General features: G+C 43.8%; 1 protein-coding gene across 1 annotated transcript in view; it reads right to left on the bottom strand.

Moving 5' to 3' along the window:
• The window catches only part of BEAN1 (brain expressed associated with NEDD4 1), a 54,859-nt gene that overhangs the window by 13,238 nt on the left and 26,165 nt on the right, over positions 1-15,456 (bottom strand). Inside the window, exon 3 of the mRNA XM_063410705.1 lies at positions 1,241-1,450. Coding sequence (XP_063266775.1) covers positions 1,241-1,450 — 210 coding nt within the window. The remainder of the gene's footprint in view (positions 1-1,240; positions 1,451-15,456) is intronic.

The raw sequence follows: 15,456 nt of genomic DNA, 5'->3' as shown, positions 1-15,456 counted from the left end.
TTTCCCCTAAATAGAAATAATCTTCTGTCATTTCCTTGACAAAGTGGCTTCTTGTCAGCAAAACCCAAAGGGCTGAAAACACTACTCTAAAATGAACTCCTTGGTATTCCTGAGTTATCTTTAAGGTTTTTTGTTACGTGTAGGTCTTGTTTTATGGGTTTTATTTTGGTTAAGGGGGAGGATTTGGCACCTTTTTGCCTCTCTACTGATGATGACTGTTGTAATGACACTGGGTGAGACTCAGCGAGCTCAAAGCTCCAGCCCTAGTGCCAGGAGTACCGCTCTCGGAATGCCAGCAGTGTCTGCGGCCGTGGTCTTTATGGCTACGAGGCTCGGAACGACGAATTAGAGAAGGCTCTCTTGCGTGTTTATTCTTCCAGATGGTACTGGAGAGAGAGGGGGCAGGGTCCTGCTTGACTTTTATCTGGGGGGCAGAGGGGGTGACACAGAAAAGGGATTGGCTCAGGTTAATACAGGGCAGGGTCAGAAGAGAGGGACAAAGGCACTGGGGAGGGGAAACCTTGGGATAAAACCCTAAATAAACCAGACACTGCGGGGGGGGGTGGGGGGTGGGCGGGGTGTAACAGGAGCAAACTATAAAGGAACAAAAATCCACCACCACATCTCCTTCTTTTCTGCCATTGTTGATGATGGTGACAGTTTAATGATACTTGGGTGCCCTGTTGTTCTGTTTCACTATTGCACTCAGACAGTGCTTGCCCGGTGATTGTTGTAGGTTGATGCACTCGGCTGAAATGAGAACAGCTCTGCCTTTCCAAGAAATAGAAATTACAGCAAATGCTGCACCAAGGCTATAGGGGGATGTGAAAATGCAACAGAGAATAAATCTCATGTCATACCAAGGGAAATAAGCTGTTTGGGAGCTGCTGTCAGCACTGGCTGGTTCTGTTCACCATTACCTGTGGGCTGCACTGTGGGCAGCCAGTCCCAGCAGAGAGCTGCCATTACACAGCCTGTGCACCATCCCATCCCATCCCATCCCATCCCATCCCATCCCATCCCATCCCATCCCATCCCATCCCATCCCATCCCATCCCATCCCATCCCATCCCATCCCATCCCATCCCATCCCATCCCATCCCATCCCATCCCATCCCATCCCATCCCATCCCATCCCATCCCATCCCATCCCATCCCATCCCATCCCATCCCATCCCATCCCATCCCATCCCGGCGCTCTTGCTGCCCCGTTGGCAGCCAGGCATTCCCCCTCCCTTACCGTCCGCAGCCTCCGCTCCCCGGCGCGGGTGCCCGAGCCGACTGTCCCTGCGCAGGCTGCCCACCACGATGGTGGCACAGCTCAGGAAGAGCACCAGCCCAATGACCACCCCTGCCACCAGCAGCGGCGACACCAGCAGGCTGCTGTCACCACCGTACTCTCGGGGGCTGGGGAAGGCGCTGGACGTGCTGCTGTGGTTCGAGGCAATCGCTGTGCAGAGAGAGAGAGAGAAAAGTGTCACTTGTCACAGGGGCTCCACAGAGCCTCAGACACAAGCCACCAGCTCCTGCTCCTGGGAAAGCCCCTCATTAGCCCGGCTGCTGGGGCTGCCGGGAGCTGACTCCAGGGAACACTGCCTGTAGCTTCCCTGTTTATTGGGAATATCCTGCTGGAGCCAGAGCTGTGTGACCGATAACTCCCGTGGCTTCTTCCCACCGAGGGTCTTTGTACCATGAACTGACTGATGCTGAAAGAACTGAAGTGGCCAAGAGGAAAGTGGAAATTCAAAAAGGTGAACTCCAAAAGGAACAGGGGACTTCCTGTTGTTAGGGGTGAAAGAAGGCTCCAAGATTTTGCAGAGAATGTTTTGGGCAAAAATGAACCACAGGAGCCTGCTTTTGTGGCAAGGGCTTGTTTTGGTTTGTGAGGAGAGTCAGCATCCCAAAAAACTGATTTGTAGTGCAGGAAGAGACTCATCCACAGTGGGATTGTTTGGTCCCAATTGCTTTACTCTGGTAAAAGAAATGAAGATCTATAAATGTATTATTTGAATTCAATAATAAATCTTCTTAAAGGAAAATAACTCCAGTAATTTATTGCCAAGTCAAACATCCTTTTGAGACAAGCCACAGTGACAGTATCAAAAGTTAAACAATAATATTCCCTTAGAGAATCAATTGATAGCATGATTAGACATGGGAATTAATTGCCCAGAGATGTATTTATGGGAGATTGCATTGCTAATGGAGGGAAGGTAAATAGAAGAAATTACGGGAAAAAGCATTCGGGATTTTAGCAGATAGAATCCCCCTCTCACCTCAAATTAAAACAAAACCTCCCATTAGCTGCTCAGCATCGGTGAACCAAAATTTTATTGATGCAAAAAAATTGCTGGAGATGTCATATACCAAGTCTGGCTGTCGACTCTGGCCTGGGTATATTTTTATATATGGCTATATGCCAGCTGAACATAAACAGAATTTATTTCCTGCTGAAATCAGGGCTAACAAAATTTTCTTTTTTGAGTATTCTGTGGAGTATGTTTTAGGAAGTGCGGTGTGCTGTTTACAAAGATAGATCTTATCACAGAGTTGTCAGCTATGTTTGCTCTTTTCCTTTGGGAGACACCACTGGATGTTTTGCAGTCACAATAAGTTTAGAAAAAGACAATGACTCCAAGCCAGTGTTTGTTATCATTGGCTGATGCTTGAGATTGAGACAACCAACTAGAAACATACACATGAAACCAGGGCAATTAGCATATAGTGGAGTTTTGTTAATTTTCTGGAAGCACTTTACTGTTGGCTGAGGATCTTTATAGGCATTTAGGACAGACAGCCAAGAAATGTGCTGAGCTTTTACCAAGTATCTTGTGCCAAAAACCAAGACTGAATTTCCTGAGCATTAAACTGATGCTGTAGCATTAAATCAAAGGTTATGGACAAGTGTCCTACTTAATACTCAATGCAAAGAAGTTTTAGGTATGGGATATGTTTGGAGGGTAAGGCCCTTGTGACAGAACTCAAATTCCCAAAACTTTACAAAATTTTAATTGTGTTTCTCATTTGTACATTTTTAAGCTATCTCTGTTGGTAATGTGTCCAACACCCTCACTGGCTTTCCAAGCCCTTGTTTTTTCAAATTTTTGCAAGTTCTTCCTTTGAGAGATGCAAATATCACAGCAGTGGCAGTATAAATCCTGGCTGCAGGGATTAACACCCTGGGATTAACACCTCTTTTACCAGAAGTGGAAGTAGTGGCAGGTAATTTGTTGGTAATTTGGCTGACTTGCAAAGGTAAAAGAAGAATCAACTTTGTTTTCAGCATGATGAGAACATGGGCCTGGGGGGTGATGTTGCCCCAAACGCTGCCAGGCTTGTGGTCATCAATTTAATGTCAAACAGCACTGAAATGGAATTGGTGATAAACTGCTGTCAGGTGGGGAGGAAGGAGACTGCACTGAATGCTTTCAGATCTTTAAAAACTAGGGATAGAATTGGAATGATCCTCTAAACAGGAAGGGCCTGGCTAAGGATATTTGTCTCTTTTTTTTTTTTTTTTTTCCTAGTTGTGGAAGCCAGCTGGAATAGCCACACTTTGACCATTTGGGAGATCCCTGTGGTGCTACCCAGTGTGAACATTGACATTTTAACCTGTTTTGGTTTATAGAAGTTCAACAGCTTCGAGTGACTTCTTACAGACAATCCTCTCCTGCACTGGTATTGAGGTCGTGTGGTTTAGTTCAAGACACCCCATTTATCCACCACATTCTCAGGGCTTCCTTGGCTGTCCCAAGCCTTGTCTGTTTTATTGTTTCTCACCAGCATTTTTCTTATGGGTTTTTATGCTTTTAATCTAACTGAACCCATTCCCTCATATAGACAAGTTATAATGCAATATTGCTTTTATTAGAGGGAATGAATGAATCCCCTTAGCCCAGCTCTTAACACAAAATGTACTTGATAAACTGCTCTTGTGGCATCATTTCAGTTTGACACTGTGAGTGTGATCCTCCAGATTTTACTACTGACTTACTACTGTGACAAACAACAGCAGAATGAGATGCTGTGTTGATATAAATTCTTTGGGTTTGAATGTTGAGGGGGGACAAAAGATGTGTTTATATTACTTGTGGCAAAGAAACACATTATAAATTTTCTCTTCTTATCCAAAACCATCTTCTTTTGATAAACTGCACATTTTTCCATATAAAAATGCAGTGGGTTTCCCTTCAAAATAGAAGTATCTACAAATGTAGGTGAAACCCTTAAATACAACACCACTAACAGAGTGCTAACGCTTTTGTTTTGAGGTAAATTGTATCCTTTCCCATGAAATTGCAAATTAAAAACAATACATACATAAATATGAATATTTTATATCTAATCCTCTAAATAGGAATTATGTTGGGTGTACACACCCCAGCTTTTATCCACGATGGAAGCTGTGTAAGTAACAAGAAACAGCAAAACTGGCACAGGGCTGGCAGAACACTGACCTTAGAGTGAGCACCAGTGCAAGATTGCCTGGAGTGTCCATTCAGTGTCAGACAATAAAGTAGCACTTTGAAAAATCCCTTAAATATCAAACTGTATTATCTTAGTGCTCCTGCATCTCAACAAACCAACTGGAAAGTAACTGAGGGGGTATAGAAGAGCCTGACTTTTTGGGTGCATATTATTCTTTCTCACTCCTGCTAGTCTGTCTTTGAAGGACAGCTACCCCTTTCTAACCTGGCCATAAGTAATGGGGAAGTTTCAGCTGGGTCAGACCCTGGCAGGGTGAAATGTCCTGCAGACATGTCCTGGGAGCTTGGCTCACCCAACATTGAACCCTTTATTGGGAGTGGCTTCTCTCCTCCTCAGTGCCTTTCACCTGTTTGTTCCTCAGATGAGAGAGAAGGGAAGCACCTACACATGACTGAGTCTCTTCTCTCCACACTGAGTTGAATTTGGTGGTGGTGGTGAGGTCTTGTTCTGTTTCCTTTTGTCCTGAAGGCACAATCAGCTTTAGTGAGGCTGCAACAGCCTCTGGAATTGATGGGCTCTGAGATGATTTTAGAGCTGGATCCTGCTAAGATAACCAAATCTCTTCCCCTTGTTTCCAATGTATCATCTTAAGAAAGAGGATAATTCATGTTTATGATTGGTGAAGAGGATGAGACATGGAGTGGTTTTGTTTCTCAGCCTGAAAAGTACATGACCAGCTCCTCAAGGAGTGCTGATGTGTAGTTCTGGAAAGATTTTGTGTCTAGAATTATCCATCTCTTCATCCCTGGCAGCCTGGGATTCTCCTTCCTGAGGGCAGGGTGGGCTTGGTGCTGAACTAGAGCTGAAGCACATGGACAGAACAGAGTATTCCTTGTATCCCCTGGGTCAGTAAAACTGTTTGGGATGGGGATCCAGCACCTCCCAGCACCCTTAAAGGCACTGCATTAGCACAGGGTACAGGCCTGGGAAGGAAGAGTGGGAAGGCCACTTTAGGATGGTGCATAGCACCCTTTGTAACCCTTTGGTCTTCAAATAATTGCAGCAAAGCATCTCAAACACCAAATCAATTTAAAGCACTTTTCTGATATCCTTACATTCTCAGTCGTTTGGATTATGCAGTCTCTTTATCCAGGGAAAGTGAGTGATAGATGTCAGGAAGGAGCTGAGAACACCCAGATACACTAAATCAGTGGAATGATCCAAGATGTTGTTGATTCTGTCTTTATGAACAGTTCCTGTTTGCAGATGGTTTAGTCTGGCCAAAAGTGACCAGTTGGACTCTGCCCTTGCTGCTGCCCTGGGAAATAAATCTCTGGAAATCAGCAGAAATGGCACTGCTGTGGCACAGGAAAGGAGTAAGGGAGGTGTAGCACAAAAACAAGCTGGGAAAGGGTTTGGATCACAGGAGCATCCCTGCAGTCAGGGGGAGAGGGATGTTACTCGCATTGAATACAAGGCCCACAGGAGATGAACCTTAAAATTAACTAAAAAGAAATGTCTCTGTTGGATTCAAAGCTATTCCATTGGATCCTGAGAAAGGCTGAAACTTCACTTGGGCTTGATAAATACCAGGGTGTCATCTCATTGTGGGACTAAAAGGAAGTGATGAGGATGTTCAGAACAGGGCAGGTCATTTGTCCTTTTGTATTTCTCTTATTCTCTTGTAGAGAAGTTGAGAAATGAGTGACCAGAACAGTCTGGGAAATTCCCCTCTATAAAGCCAGAGAAATAGTATGGGAAAAGGAATTTGCAGTTCAGGAGGCCCAGGAGCATGTTTGGTTCTCTCAAATAGAGTTCTCCTTTCTTTAGGCTTTTCTGCTTTCCACACAGACAATTAGGCTGCCTCTTAAGCTACAATGGATGTTCAGTAATAATTCTATAGCGAGTGCTTCAAACTTTTACCTCTTATCTTCTTATCTTCTGGAACTGACACTTATAGTTATTTGACAAAAATAATGAATAAATAAATTTTTCATGTCAGTTGCTGCACCAATGACATTTTAACCAATGACATCTGTTCCCAAAACAGATTATATTCGTTATTATTTCTAAATTTGAGGTAAATCTTCCTATACAAACTTAACTAATTTGCCTGTTCATTGCTGCTGTGGGAGATACCTCAGCATAATCCAAACCCACACGAATGCCATTAACCAGGCAGGACCTGTGAATTCAGACTCAGTTTCTCTGCAGCTTTCTGCAGTTCAAAGACTCCTTGAACTTTATTACTGCATATATATGTTCCAATCAGAATTAAAAATTTTCACTGATTTATAGTAAAAAATTAAAACCTTATTCAGACCTGGGACTGTGTGCTTCAGACCTGACTGTGGCTCAGTTTTATCTGATGCCCACAGCTGAAAGTGACTGTGGGACATCCTCCCAGGTACAAAAGCTGCCCATGACCTTGAGGAGCTCCTCCAAGGCAGAGAGGGTGGCCTTTACCCCAAGACAGCAAATTCTGCCTTTTCATCTTGTCTGCTGCCTATCAGATAATGACTTTCTCTCTTCTTGCATTGACACCCTTATTATAGAGCCAGAATGAGGAAGATTGGATCACCAGCAGCCTGCAAATTGAGAATGTCAGAAGCAAAGAGAATGTGGCTGCAGAAGGGCTCAGGAAATAAATCTTTTCAGCTGCTGTGGCTTTAGGGTATTATGTTGATGTCACAGCAGCTTGTATAGGTGTTGTTTCAAATTAACAGGAAAAATCTTCCCATTTTCAGATCCATGGTCTCTTTTATCAACATGATAAATACCACTGCAGGGAAACAAATCACTCTGCAAGTATAACAGCCCACTTTCTGATGGGCAAGGAATATTTTTTCCCTATTTTCTCATATTCAAACAACTTGGAACTAATACAGTCTTATAAGCAGGACCCAAAGCTATTACTTTTCTCAGAAACTCTGTATTAGGGCTTGGAAATAAGTACGATGAGAATTCTCTTTTATCCATTAAAGTTACCTTCATAAGCTTAGATCCAGCCTGGCTTGGTAATGACTTGAATAGGGCAAACCATATAATTTTGGGGGGTTTCTTTGTGAGAAACTCTAGTTTTTTGGCACACAAATGTCTCATATAAAACTTTGGAAAAAATGTTGCAACATAGTAATATTTCCAAAGGTTTAAAAAAGGATAATGGACAAATTATTTTATATTTTACCGTATCAGTCTGCTTGAACTGTTCTCTGAATGTCTCATGTCTTGTCTTTAGGAGGCTGAGCTCTGTCTGAACTGTATTTGTTGTAACCTAAAGAGAGCAGGTGGCAGCTCGTGGGACATGGGGCCCAGGTAGGAAAAATAATCTGTATTGGGGCAACAAAAAAAACACCTCCAAACCAAAAATCCAAACCCTTCCACAGACAAGTTCCTTTCCTCACAAACTTTCCTCTCAGCCTCCACAGAGGAAATGGGAAGGGATGATGAAATTCCTTCCAGCTCAAATAGTCACAACTGGTGAGCACCTGACTTGTGCACTATATGCATTTATGAATCTCCAAATCAGTTCTCCACCTCAGATCACTATTAAACTGGCTCATATTTGTGACTTTTTAAATGATGGAGTTTTGTATTTTCCTGGTGCTGCAATGAATTGTTCCACTGGCTCTATCAGTCATCATCTTTAGCAATCCTTACCCTGCCCACAGGGTTCAAAGCTCTATAATGAAGATCCATCTGCAACTAAATGTTGAGTTTCAGGGACCAGATCCACCTTCTGTACACACCCCCAAACACCCCTCCTACAGTGCTTGTGCCCTTGTGCTGCCTCTTATCAAAATTAATCCCATTTCTTTTTCCAGCTCACTTGCCAGTCTTCAGTAGGAGTAACCTACTGAAAAAGCACATAGAGTAATGACTGATTTTTCCTGCTTAGAAAATAATGATGACTGAAATACTAATCCAGGGAGTTGTGTGAGGAATGGGGTGCTGAGATAGAAACCTGATAACAAATGTTGGGATCCCCATATCTTCCTTTAGGAGGTGGTATCACGTATGATCTATCTTCGCCTTTCTTTCAAGGTGACATGAATTTTAAAAATAATTAAAATGGTTTACAGCTGAGTTCTGCACTCCCACATGAGTTATGGTGATGGTGTTGCAGAGTACACAAAGCCTGTAGTGTGATTTACATCATCATTTGTATCTGTGAAAGCTCCAGCAGTATCTGCCTGCATAAATTAAGGGGGTTTCTCATACCATTAAGAAAGGATTTAATTCCTTCAGATTTCATCTGAACAGGACTAGGATGTCTGCATAGACAGATGCTGGGATGTCAATAATGGAAGTCAGATACTGATTCTGGAGACAATTTCAATCACCTGGGTTCTTTGTTGCTAAAGGACCTATGGAAATACAAGGACACTGAAAGATCTGTGGAAATGAAGCACTCAAACATTACTATTCAAAAGCCTGGGGGGAATCCCTATTGCTACTGTAGGACACCCCTCTGGTGAAAGGACTGGTCACTGGGAGTGCAGGACTGGCCCAGGACCATTCCCTGGATCTCTGCAGTGTCTGGGGCTGTGTGTCCCCCGTGCCCTGTGTGTGTCCAGCAGGGCTGAGCCAGGCTGGCAGAGCAGGGGAGGCTCACCCTGAAGGGCTGGGAAAGCTGCCAGGGAAAGCTGCCAGGCTGTGGGGCTAACCCAGAGCTCCTGTTACAGGCTCCACACAGTTCCTTCCTCTAAATAATGTAATGATGGTTGCTTTTCATTTGAGGTGGGAGGGGAAAGACTTTAAAACCAACGAAAAACCTCCCCCAAAGCCAAGTGCAGCCTTTAGGAAATGACATTTATTCACTTCAATATAGACTGCAGTGTGTATATGTGAATATTTAAAATAGAAATTGCAGTTCTCACTGTTTCAGCAGAGAGCTACCACAAACATCTGCAGCAGCTCCAGCAGCTCTGTGTGTGCTGGGAAGTCCAAAGGGCTCTGAGCTGTCCCTGGACAGGAGGCATGCAGAGGAAGACTGGAATTTACAGATACCCCCAGAATCAGCTGTGCTTGCTGCACCTTTTCCTCCCCAGGCAGTTGACAGTCTAGGCTGTAGGTATTCCAAAGTTTTCTTAAAAGGAAGCTGTTACCGTTTTCCAAGATGATTTAAACAAGGGACTATTTCTAAAGGAACAGGAATTGCAGCGTGCATTGTTCTGCATTGCCACCCAGTGAGATTGAGAGAGAGTCATAATTGAGGGATGCAGAGTCAGGCTGGAGCAAGAGCTTGGGCTTTTTCTGTGAGCACGCTGTTCTGGAGATTATACTCAATTTAAATAATTATACCTTATGGGAAAGTTGATTAAATTTTGAATCCAAAGGATTTATAAATCCCTTTGTAATGAATGGTGCTGCACATGGATGAGAACCCCTATGATGCCCTCAGAGCACCTGGACAATGCCTTAACCTGGAACACTGGCTGGATTTAAGGCTGGCTGGGTTTTGTGGCCTTTTGAACAAAAGGGACCAGAAAATGGTTCAGTCCTAGAAAATAAGTGTGCCCAGCAGGGGTGGTTCTAATAAAATTATCTAAATAAAAGCTCTTGTAGGGATACTGCCTGGAAGTATCCAGGGATACCATCAAGCTCCTACTTCCTGAGATGAAGTTCAGTCTATGTTGAAGGTCACTAACTATTGCTGCTTTCTATTAATACCCACAGTAGAAATGTGTCTGTTAAATTGTTCCCATTTACCCATTAGGAAAAAAAAAGATTTTTTGAACAAAGCTATGGGATTCTTGGTAGAGAAATTGGTATCTAGGCTGATGTAATTTTCTATCCCCTTTAAAGTGCATGAGTAGGCACATGGAGAAAGAAAGAAACAACTTTGTAATAGAAAAGGAAATAATTTCTGTCCCAGTTGTCCTGATCACACACGATTGCAAAAGGATTTTAATCCCCATGCTTGCTAACAGCAAGGACTTTTACCTTGTAGAGTAACAAATTTGAAAAAAATCCCCCCCCCAAAATTGGAACCCCTGCTTGAGTTTCCTCTCACCTGCCTTAATTATTCATTTTAACTCCATGCTGCAGATCAGGGTTACCTTGTTAGGTGCTTAATGAGGCTGAGAGGACCCGCAGGGTGTGGCCAGCTGAGGAGTTCTATCCAAATTACCTAAACATTCTTCTTCCCTATCTGAAGGCAATCTTGCACTACAGGAGAATCAGAATGTCCTTCAATATGAGGGCAATCAAAGAGTTTGCATCAGGAGATTGATAAACTCCATCTCAAAGAGATTGATAAACTTAGATTTGTAAATTGTATTGTCTTAGGAGGACTCTGAGTTGCTGGATATGCTGCTCTTCAGTTCTGGTGGGAATGCATCAACCTCTTTAATTTCTGGTGCATGAACAATCAGATTAAGAGACATTCAGATTAAAAACAAGCTGAAATTTTCTATTCTTTGCATTAGTAGACAAAGAGGGTTTTTGTGAAGAAACTGACAGCATGAAAATAGCTCCTATTTTATAAGACACTGTAGAAATACAGGTGTGTGAGCTGCAGAAAAGTGAGTGCTATTCTGAAAAAGGCTTGTTCATGGAAGTGATGGAGCACTGAAAGGAATAAAAGAGGGAAAATGGTGCTCCAGGGTTACTAGTGCCCTATCAAACCCCTGCATAGCACAGTGGGATATGTGGCCTGTGCTGGACACTGTCTGAATGACCTTACAGGGAAAGACTCGGGCAAAATCCTGTCCAGGACTCTGAACAGCAGCAAGGACCTGGCCCTGGCCCTGGCCCTGTTTGTGGCTCCTGGAGGGGACTAAGAACAACTCCCAGAGCAGAAATTCACTTCAGCCCAGCCATCTCAGAGGTCCCCTGAGCAGAGGCTGGCAGGAGTGGCTGAACTCCTGCAGGTCAGCAGTGAGGGAGGGTTGGCTGAATGAGAGAGCCAAGGAATGCTGAGACATTGTGGGAGCCTTGACCCTCAGCTGCCTGAAGCACGAGCAGTGCCATGACAGCTTCCTGAGACTGGTACAAATACCAGTGTAGAAAAGGTGGCTGCTTTCTCTTCAGAGCTCCTGTGCTTCAATGTCAGCATGGACTCCTTGTGGGTATCAGAACTGGAAAGTGCAAGAGTAAAAGAGCTGAGATGAGCCTCATTGATTATTAAAAAGCTGGCAGTCAGTGTGGATCTGCTGTGGAGGTGTGAATTTAGGATGACCTGTTGCCTCAAAGCAATGTTTAAATCTGTGTTACATCTGAGAAGTAGCTCTTCACCTGCTCCTTCAAAGTTATAAATCCACGAACTTCACAATATATCCTAAATAGAATTGTACTGGCCAAATCCCCTGTTAAAATGCCAGTGGGAAGTGGATACTGTTTTGATTGTTTTAATTACCTATGTTTTTTAAAAAATCCAAAGTGCCCGCTGTCCTGAAGCTTAAGGAAAACCATGGAAATGGGAAAGGCTTCAAATCTCTGGACGTATCAAACTCCTCATTCTTGGCTTGTGGAACACAAGGTTCTTTTGAGGGCTCCCAGTGAGGATGGTGGTGGTGTCTTTAAGCTGTGCTACAGAGATGTGGGTTCCTGCCCTGGGGAAGGGAGGGTCCTGCCTTCCACTGCAAGCTGGAAATGGAACGGGATTTGGAGTCAAGTGTTTATGTTTTGGTGGCTTCTCTGGGTCTGTTTTTGTTGTTTGTATATGGTTTTGGTTTCTGTTTGACAGGGTTAGTTTCTTTTAAGGCTCTTTTAGTTGCTGAAGATGAAGGACAGACTGCAATGCTTGGCCAAGGAAGGTATGAACTCTCTGCAACAACAAAATCCTGTTTGAACTCCTCCTGCCTTCTGGATGGCTACTGCATAGGTATTAATTGGAGAAATGTGCTAGAACAGTTAACAAGGGTGATCACTGTATTTCATGGGGCTACATTTACAGCTTTAAAATGTTCAGCCAGTGCATGCTGACCTGTTCCAATTTGTTCTGAATAGCACCTAAAGCAGGGACTGTCCCTTGTGCTGACAGCTTATGAGACAAGAAATACCCTCCTGTTTGGATTATTACAATAATTGATGGATTCATATGTACTGTGTCATTTGCTAATACTATCCTGTTAAATCCTTCTGGGAATGAGATCACTGGTTTTTCTAAGTAGCAGCTGCTGCAGAGTTTCCTGAAACCCCAGATTTTCAGGCTGGGCCAAGGAAGGCAGGACTGAGGATACAAACAGATGCCTGGTTGCAACAATATGAGCTAGCAATACCTGAACCCGCAGCCTTGAGAAGGTGTGGGCAGCCTTGGTGATTCAGGCAGTGCTGAGAGTGTTCAGTGAGCTCTGTGGTTCAGAAAGGAAACTCACTTCTCCTGCTCCCCTCCTGTGTCCCTTGGAGATAAACCCTGCCTGGAGAGAGGCTGGAGACAGCCCAAGGTGTGTGTGCATTCCCCATGTTGCCCTTTCTCAGTGTTCAATTACCCAAAAGCTCTGCAAAGAGAGCCGTGAACATGTCACCCGTAGAAAATCACTGTGACTGAGAAAGAAAGGAATGAACAATGACTGATGCATTAATTTACATCTGTCAAGGTGATTACTGACTGAATGATTTTATTTCCTCTGATGAATTTAGCACAAGATTCCTTCTTTTATTCTTTCCCTGCCCATGGGGTGGATATCCGTGATGAAGCACAGGTTCCCTGGAATGTTTTTTGCTATTGCTCCTCTCTGTGAACAAGTCCTCCTCACCAGCAGCTCCTGAGTCATTGCAGGAGGAATCAATACAGTGTCTGGTCAAATTACCTGCGTGGGCTCAGTTATCTGCTCATGTCCCAATTACTCCCAGAGATGAAATTACAAAGCAGCAGCCACTTCACCCAGGAAGGAATCCAAGGGTGCAGGATGTCCCCAGGATTAGCTGGGGGAATGCTGCTCCTGGGACAGGCAATGTAGGTGCAGAAACTTTAAGCAGAGAAATCTAATTTAAAGGTTTTATTTACTCTATAAACATTGTCCTTTGGGTTCTGACTCAAGATAACTCAATATGAGCACATCAAACCCATCTGTGTCTCCTACAAATGTGTATAGATTTATATTATCACAAATAGTTGCTGTGCTATGATCCCAAATCAAGACTAGTACAAAATCAGTTTGCGTAATGTCAGCCTTATTTTGTCTTTAATGAAGAGCTCTTCTAATTCTTGTTGGCAGTTTCTACTGATAAAATTAAGGGCTTTTTCCCACTGTGACTTAGCAGAATGCAGCAGGATTTTCAAGTTTCCATAACGTGGTAGGAGATGCTGACTTTAAGGCTTGTTTTATTTGCATTTGTTGGGTGCCGGTTTACCTGTGGGAGAGGGAGGAGGCTGCTGGCCCAGCCCTTCCCTCTGCCAGGACAAAACCTCCTGGGGGAGTGTGCTGGGAGCAGAAGTGTCCCCACAGACTCTGGGGCTGCAGGTGCCCCTTCTCCTGAGGAGCGGGAGCATGGAACAGAGCACTGTGGTGTCCTGTATAACCAGTCAAATGGCTTTTGCTGGCTTCCAGGAGGAAAACCTGTGGGCTGATTTTGCATTGTGCCAGCTCCCCTGGTCAACAGCTCCCCACACAGTGGGAGCAGGTGGGCTTTGCTGCACTACACCAAAGGAATTTATCACCTGCAGAGCCAGCAGGGCTTTTTCTGTCCCAGCAGAACAGAGGATGCACCAGGAACTTGGCATCCAAGTGCTCTCTGCCTTTTCAGAAGGAAGGGATGAGATCAGTGCCCAGGAGCAGCCCAGCACCAACCCACACTGGATCCATGAGGATGTTTAGCTCGTGACACAAGGCAGTTGCTCAAGCACCAAACAATAACCTAAATGTGCAGGATTTTAGCACATGGAGACTTTTTTTGGCTTGTTCTCTCCTGAAATCCCACGGTGGCCTCTGTTAGGATGCAGAGTGGTGGGGACAGGCTGCTGTGCAGGCACAGGCAGGGCTGCAGTGGGACACTGGGGGCACCATGAATGACAGCCCCACTTGTGTCAGTGGGCTCTTACTGGAGGCACTTCGGAGGGATTGTCCTTTTGGCTGGTGACTTAACTCTGCCCCTCCCTGGATTCCCTTGTGATTTAATTTAAACCCCAATGGCCCTTTCTGTGGCACATGATCTCTGTCACACTCTGTGTTCAGTCACATCCTATTTCTGCACTTTTTTCCTGCACTTGCTGTGACCTGTGAAGAGGGATGAATTACCAGCACGCTGTTTCCTTAAGCTGAGCAATTACTTTGAATGAATATTACATGGATAATATGAAGATAGAAAGTGGGAATAAAGAGACTTGCTATGGAAACAGGGTTTTTTTTTTTTACTTTTCTTTTTTTGATGCTTTCATCTCTTCTGCAGTGGGGATTACTGTGCTATTTATTCTTTGTGGTGATAATATGGCAGTTATGTCTGTTAGATTTTTCATATTTTTCTTTATAGTCCTTAAAAAAAGAGAAATGTAAATGACATTTCTGTATGTCTGGGTATTTTGTTTTTATTATGATGTCTCCTTTCTCCAGGCAACAAAAATTAAGAAGTTGCGTTATGCCCATCTTGTTCATGCATTTTTTCGGGTGAACTGTCTGTCCTTCTTGTAAGCTCATATTCCACAGAGCATTTTCAGAATGGGGGTTCTGCAGAACTTTGCAAAGCCCTGCTGTCTCCAGTGTGGTATTTAGAGCAAGAAAACTTTTAAAACCCAACAGAAGCTTGTGGATTGACCTCTCTGTATTTTATTGAAGTGATTAATCTGTCTTGTATTTTCATTGACTGATCTCTGTGTTTCTGCACCAATTATTCACTTCTACATGTTTCTGCTGTGCTGTATAAAATATTCCCAGTACTGAGAATCAGGAGTCCTTCAGCAAAGAATGTGTGCAAAAGAGCCACCTGAGAAGCTCAGGGACCCACACTTCATCCTCTTGGTACTAAACGAGTTATAAAACAAGAAGGAGAAATGCATCTGTGCACTGCTGACACTGAGCCAGCAGTTTCAGTCTGGGAGGAAGAGAGAGAACAGTGATATTTGTAATCCACTGCTAAATGCAAATA

Source organism: Prinia subflava, chromosome 13, assembly GCF_021018805.1.
Source record: "Prinia subflava isolate CZ2003 ecotype Zambia chromosome 13, Cam_Psub_1.2, whole genome shotgun sequence".
In the NCBI taxonomy this organism is placed as follows: Eukaryota; Metazoa; Chordata; class Aves; order Passeriformes; family Cisticolidae; genus Prinia; species Prinia subflava.
The sequence above is the reverse complement of the archived record's forward strand: the minus strand, read 5'-3'. Positions and strand labels throughout refer to the sequence as shown.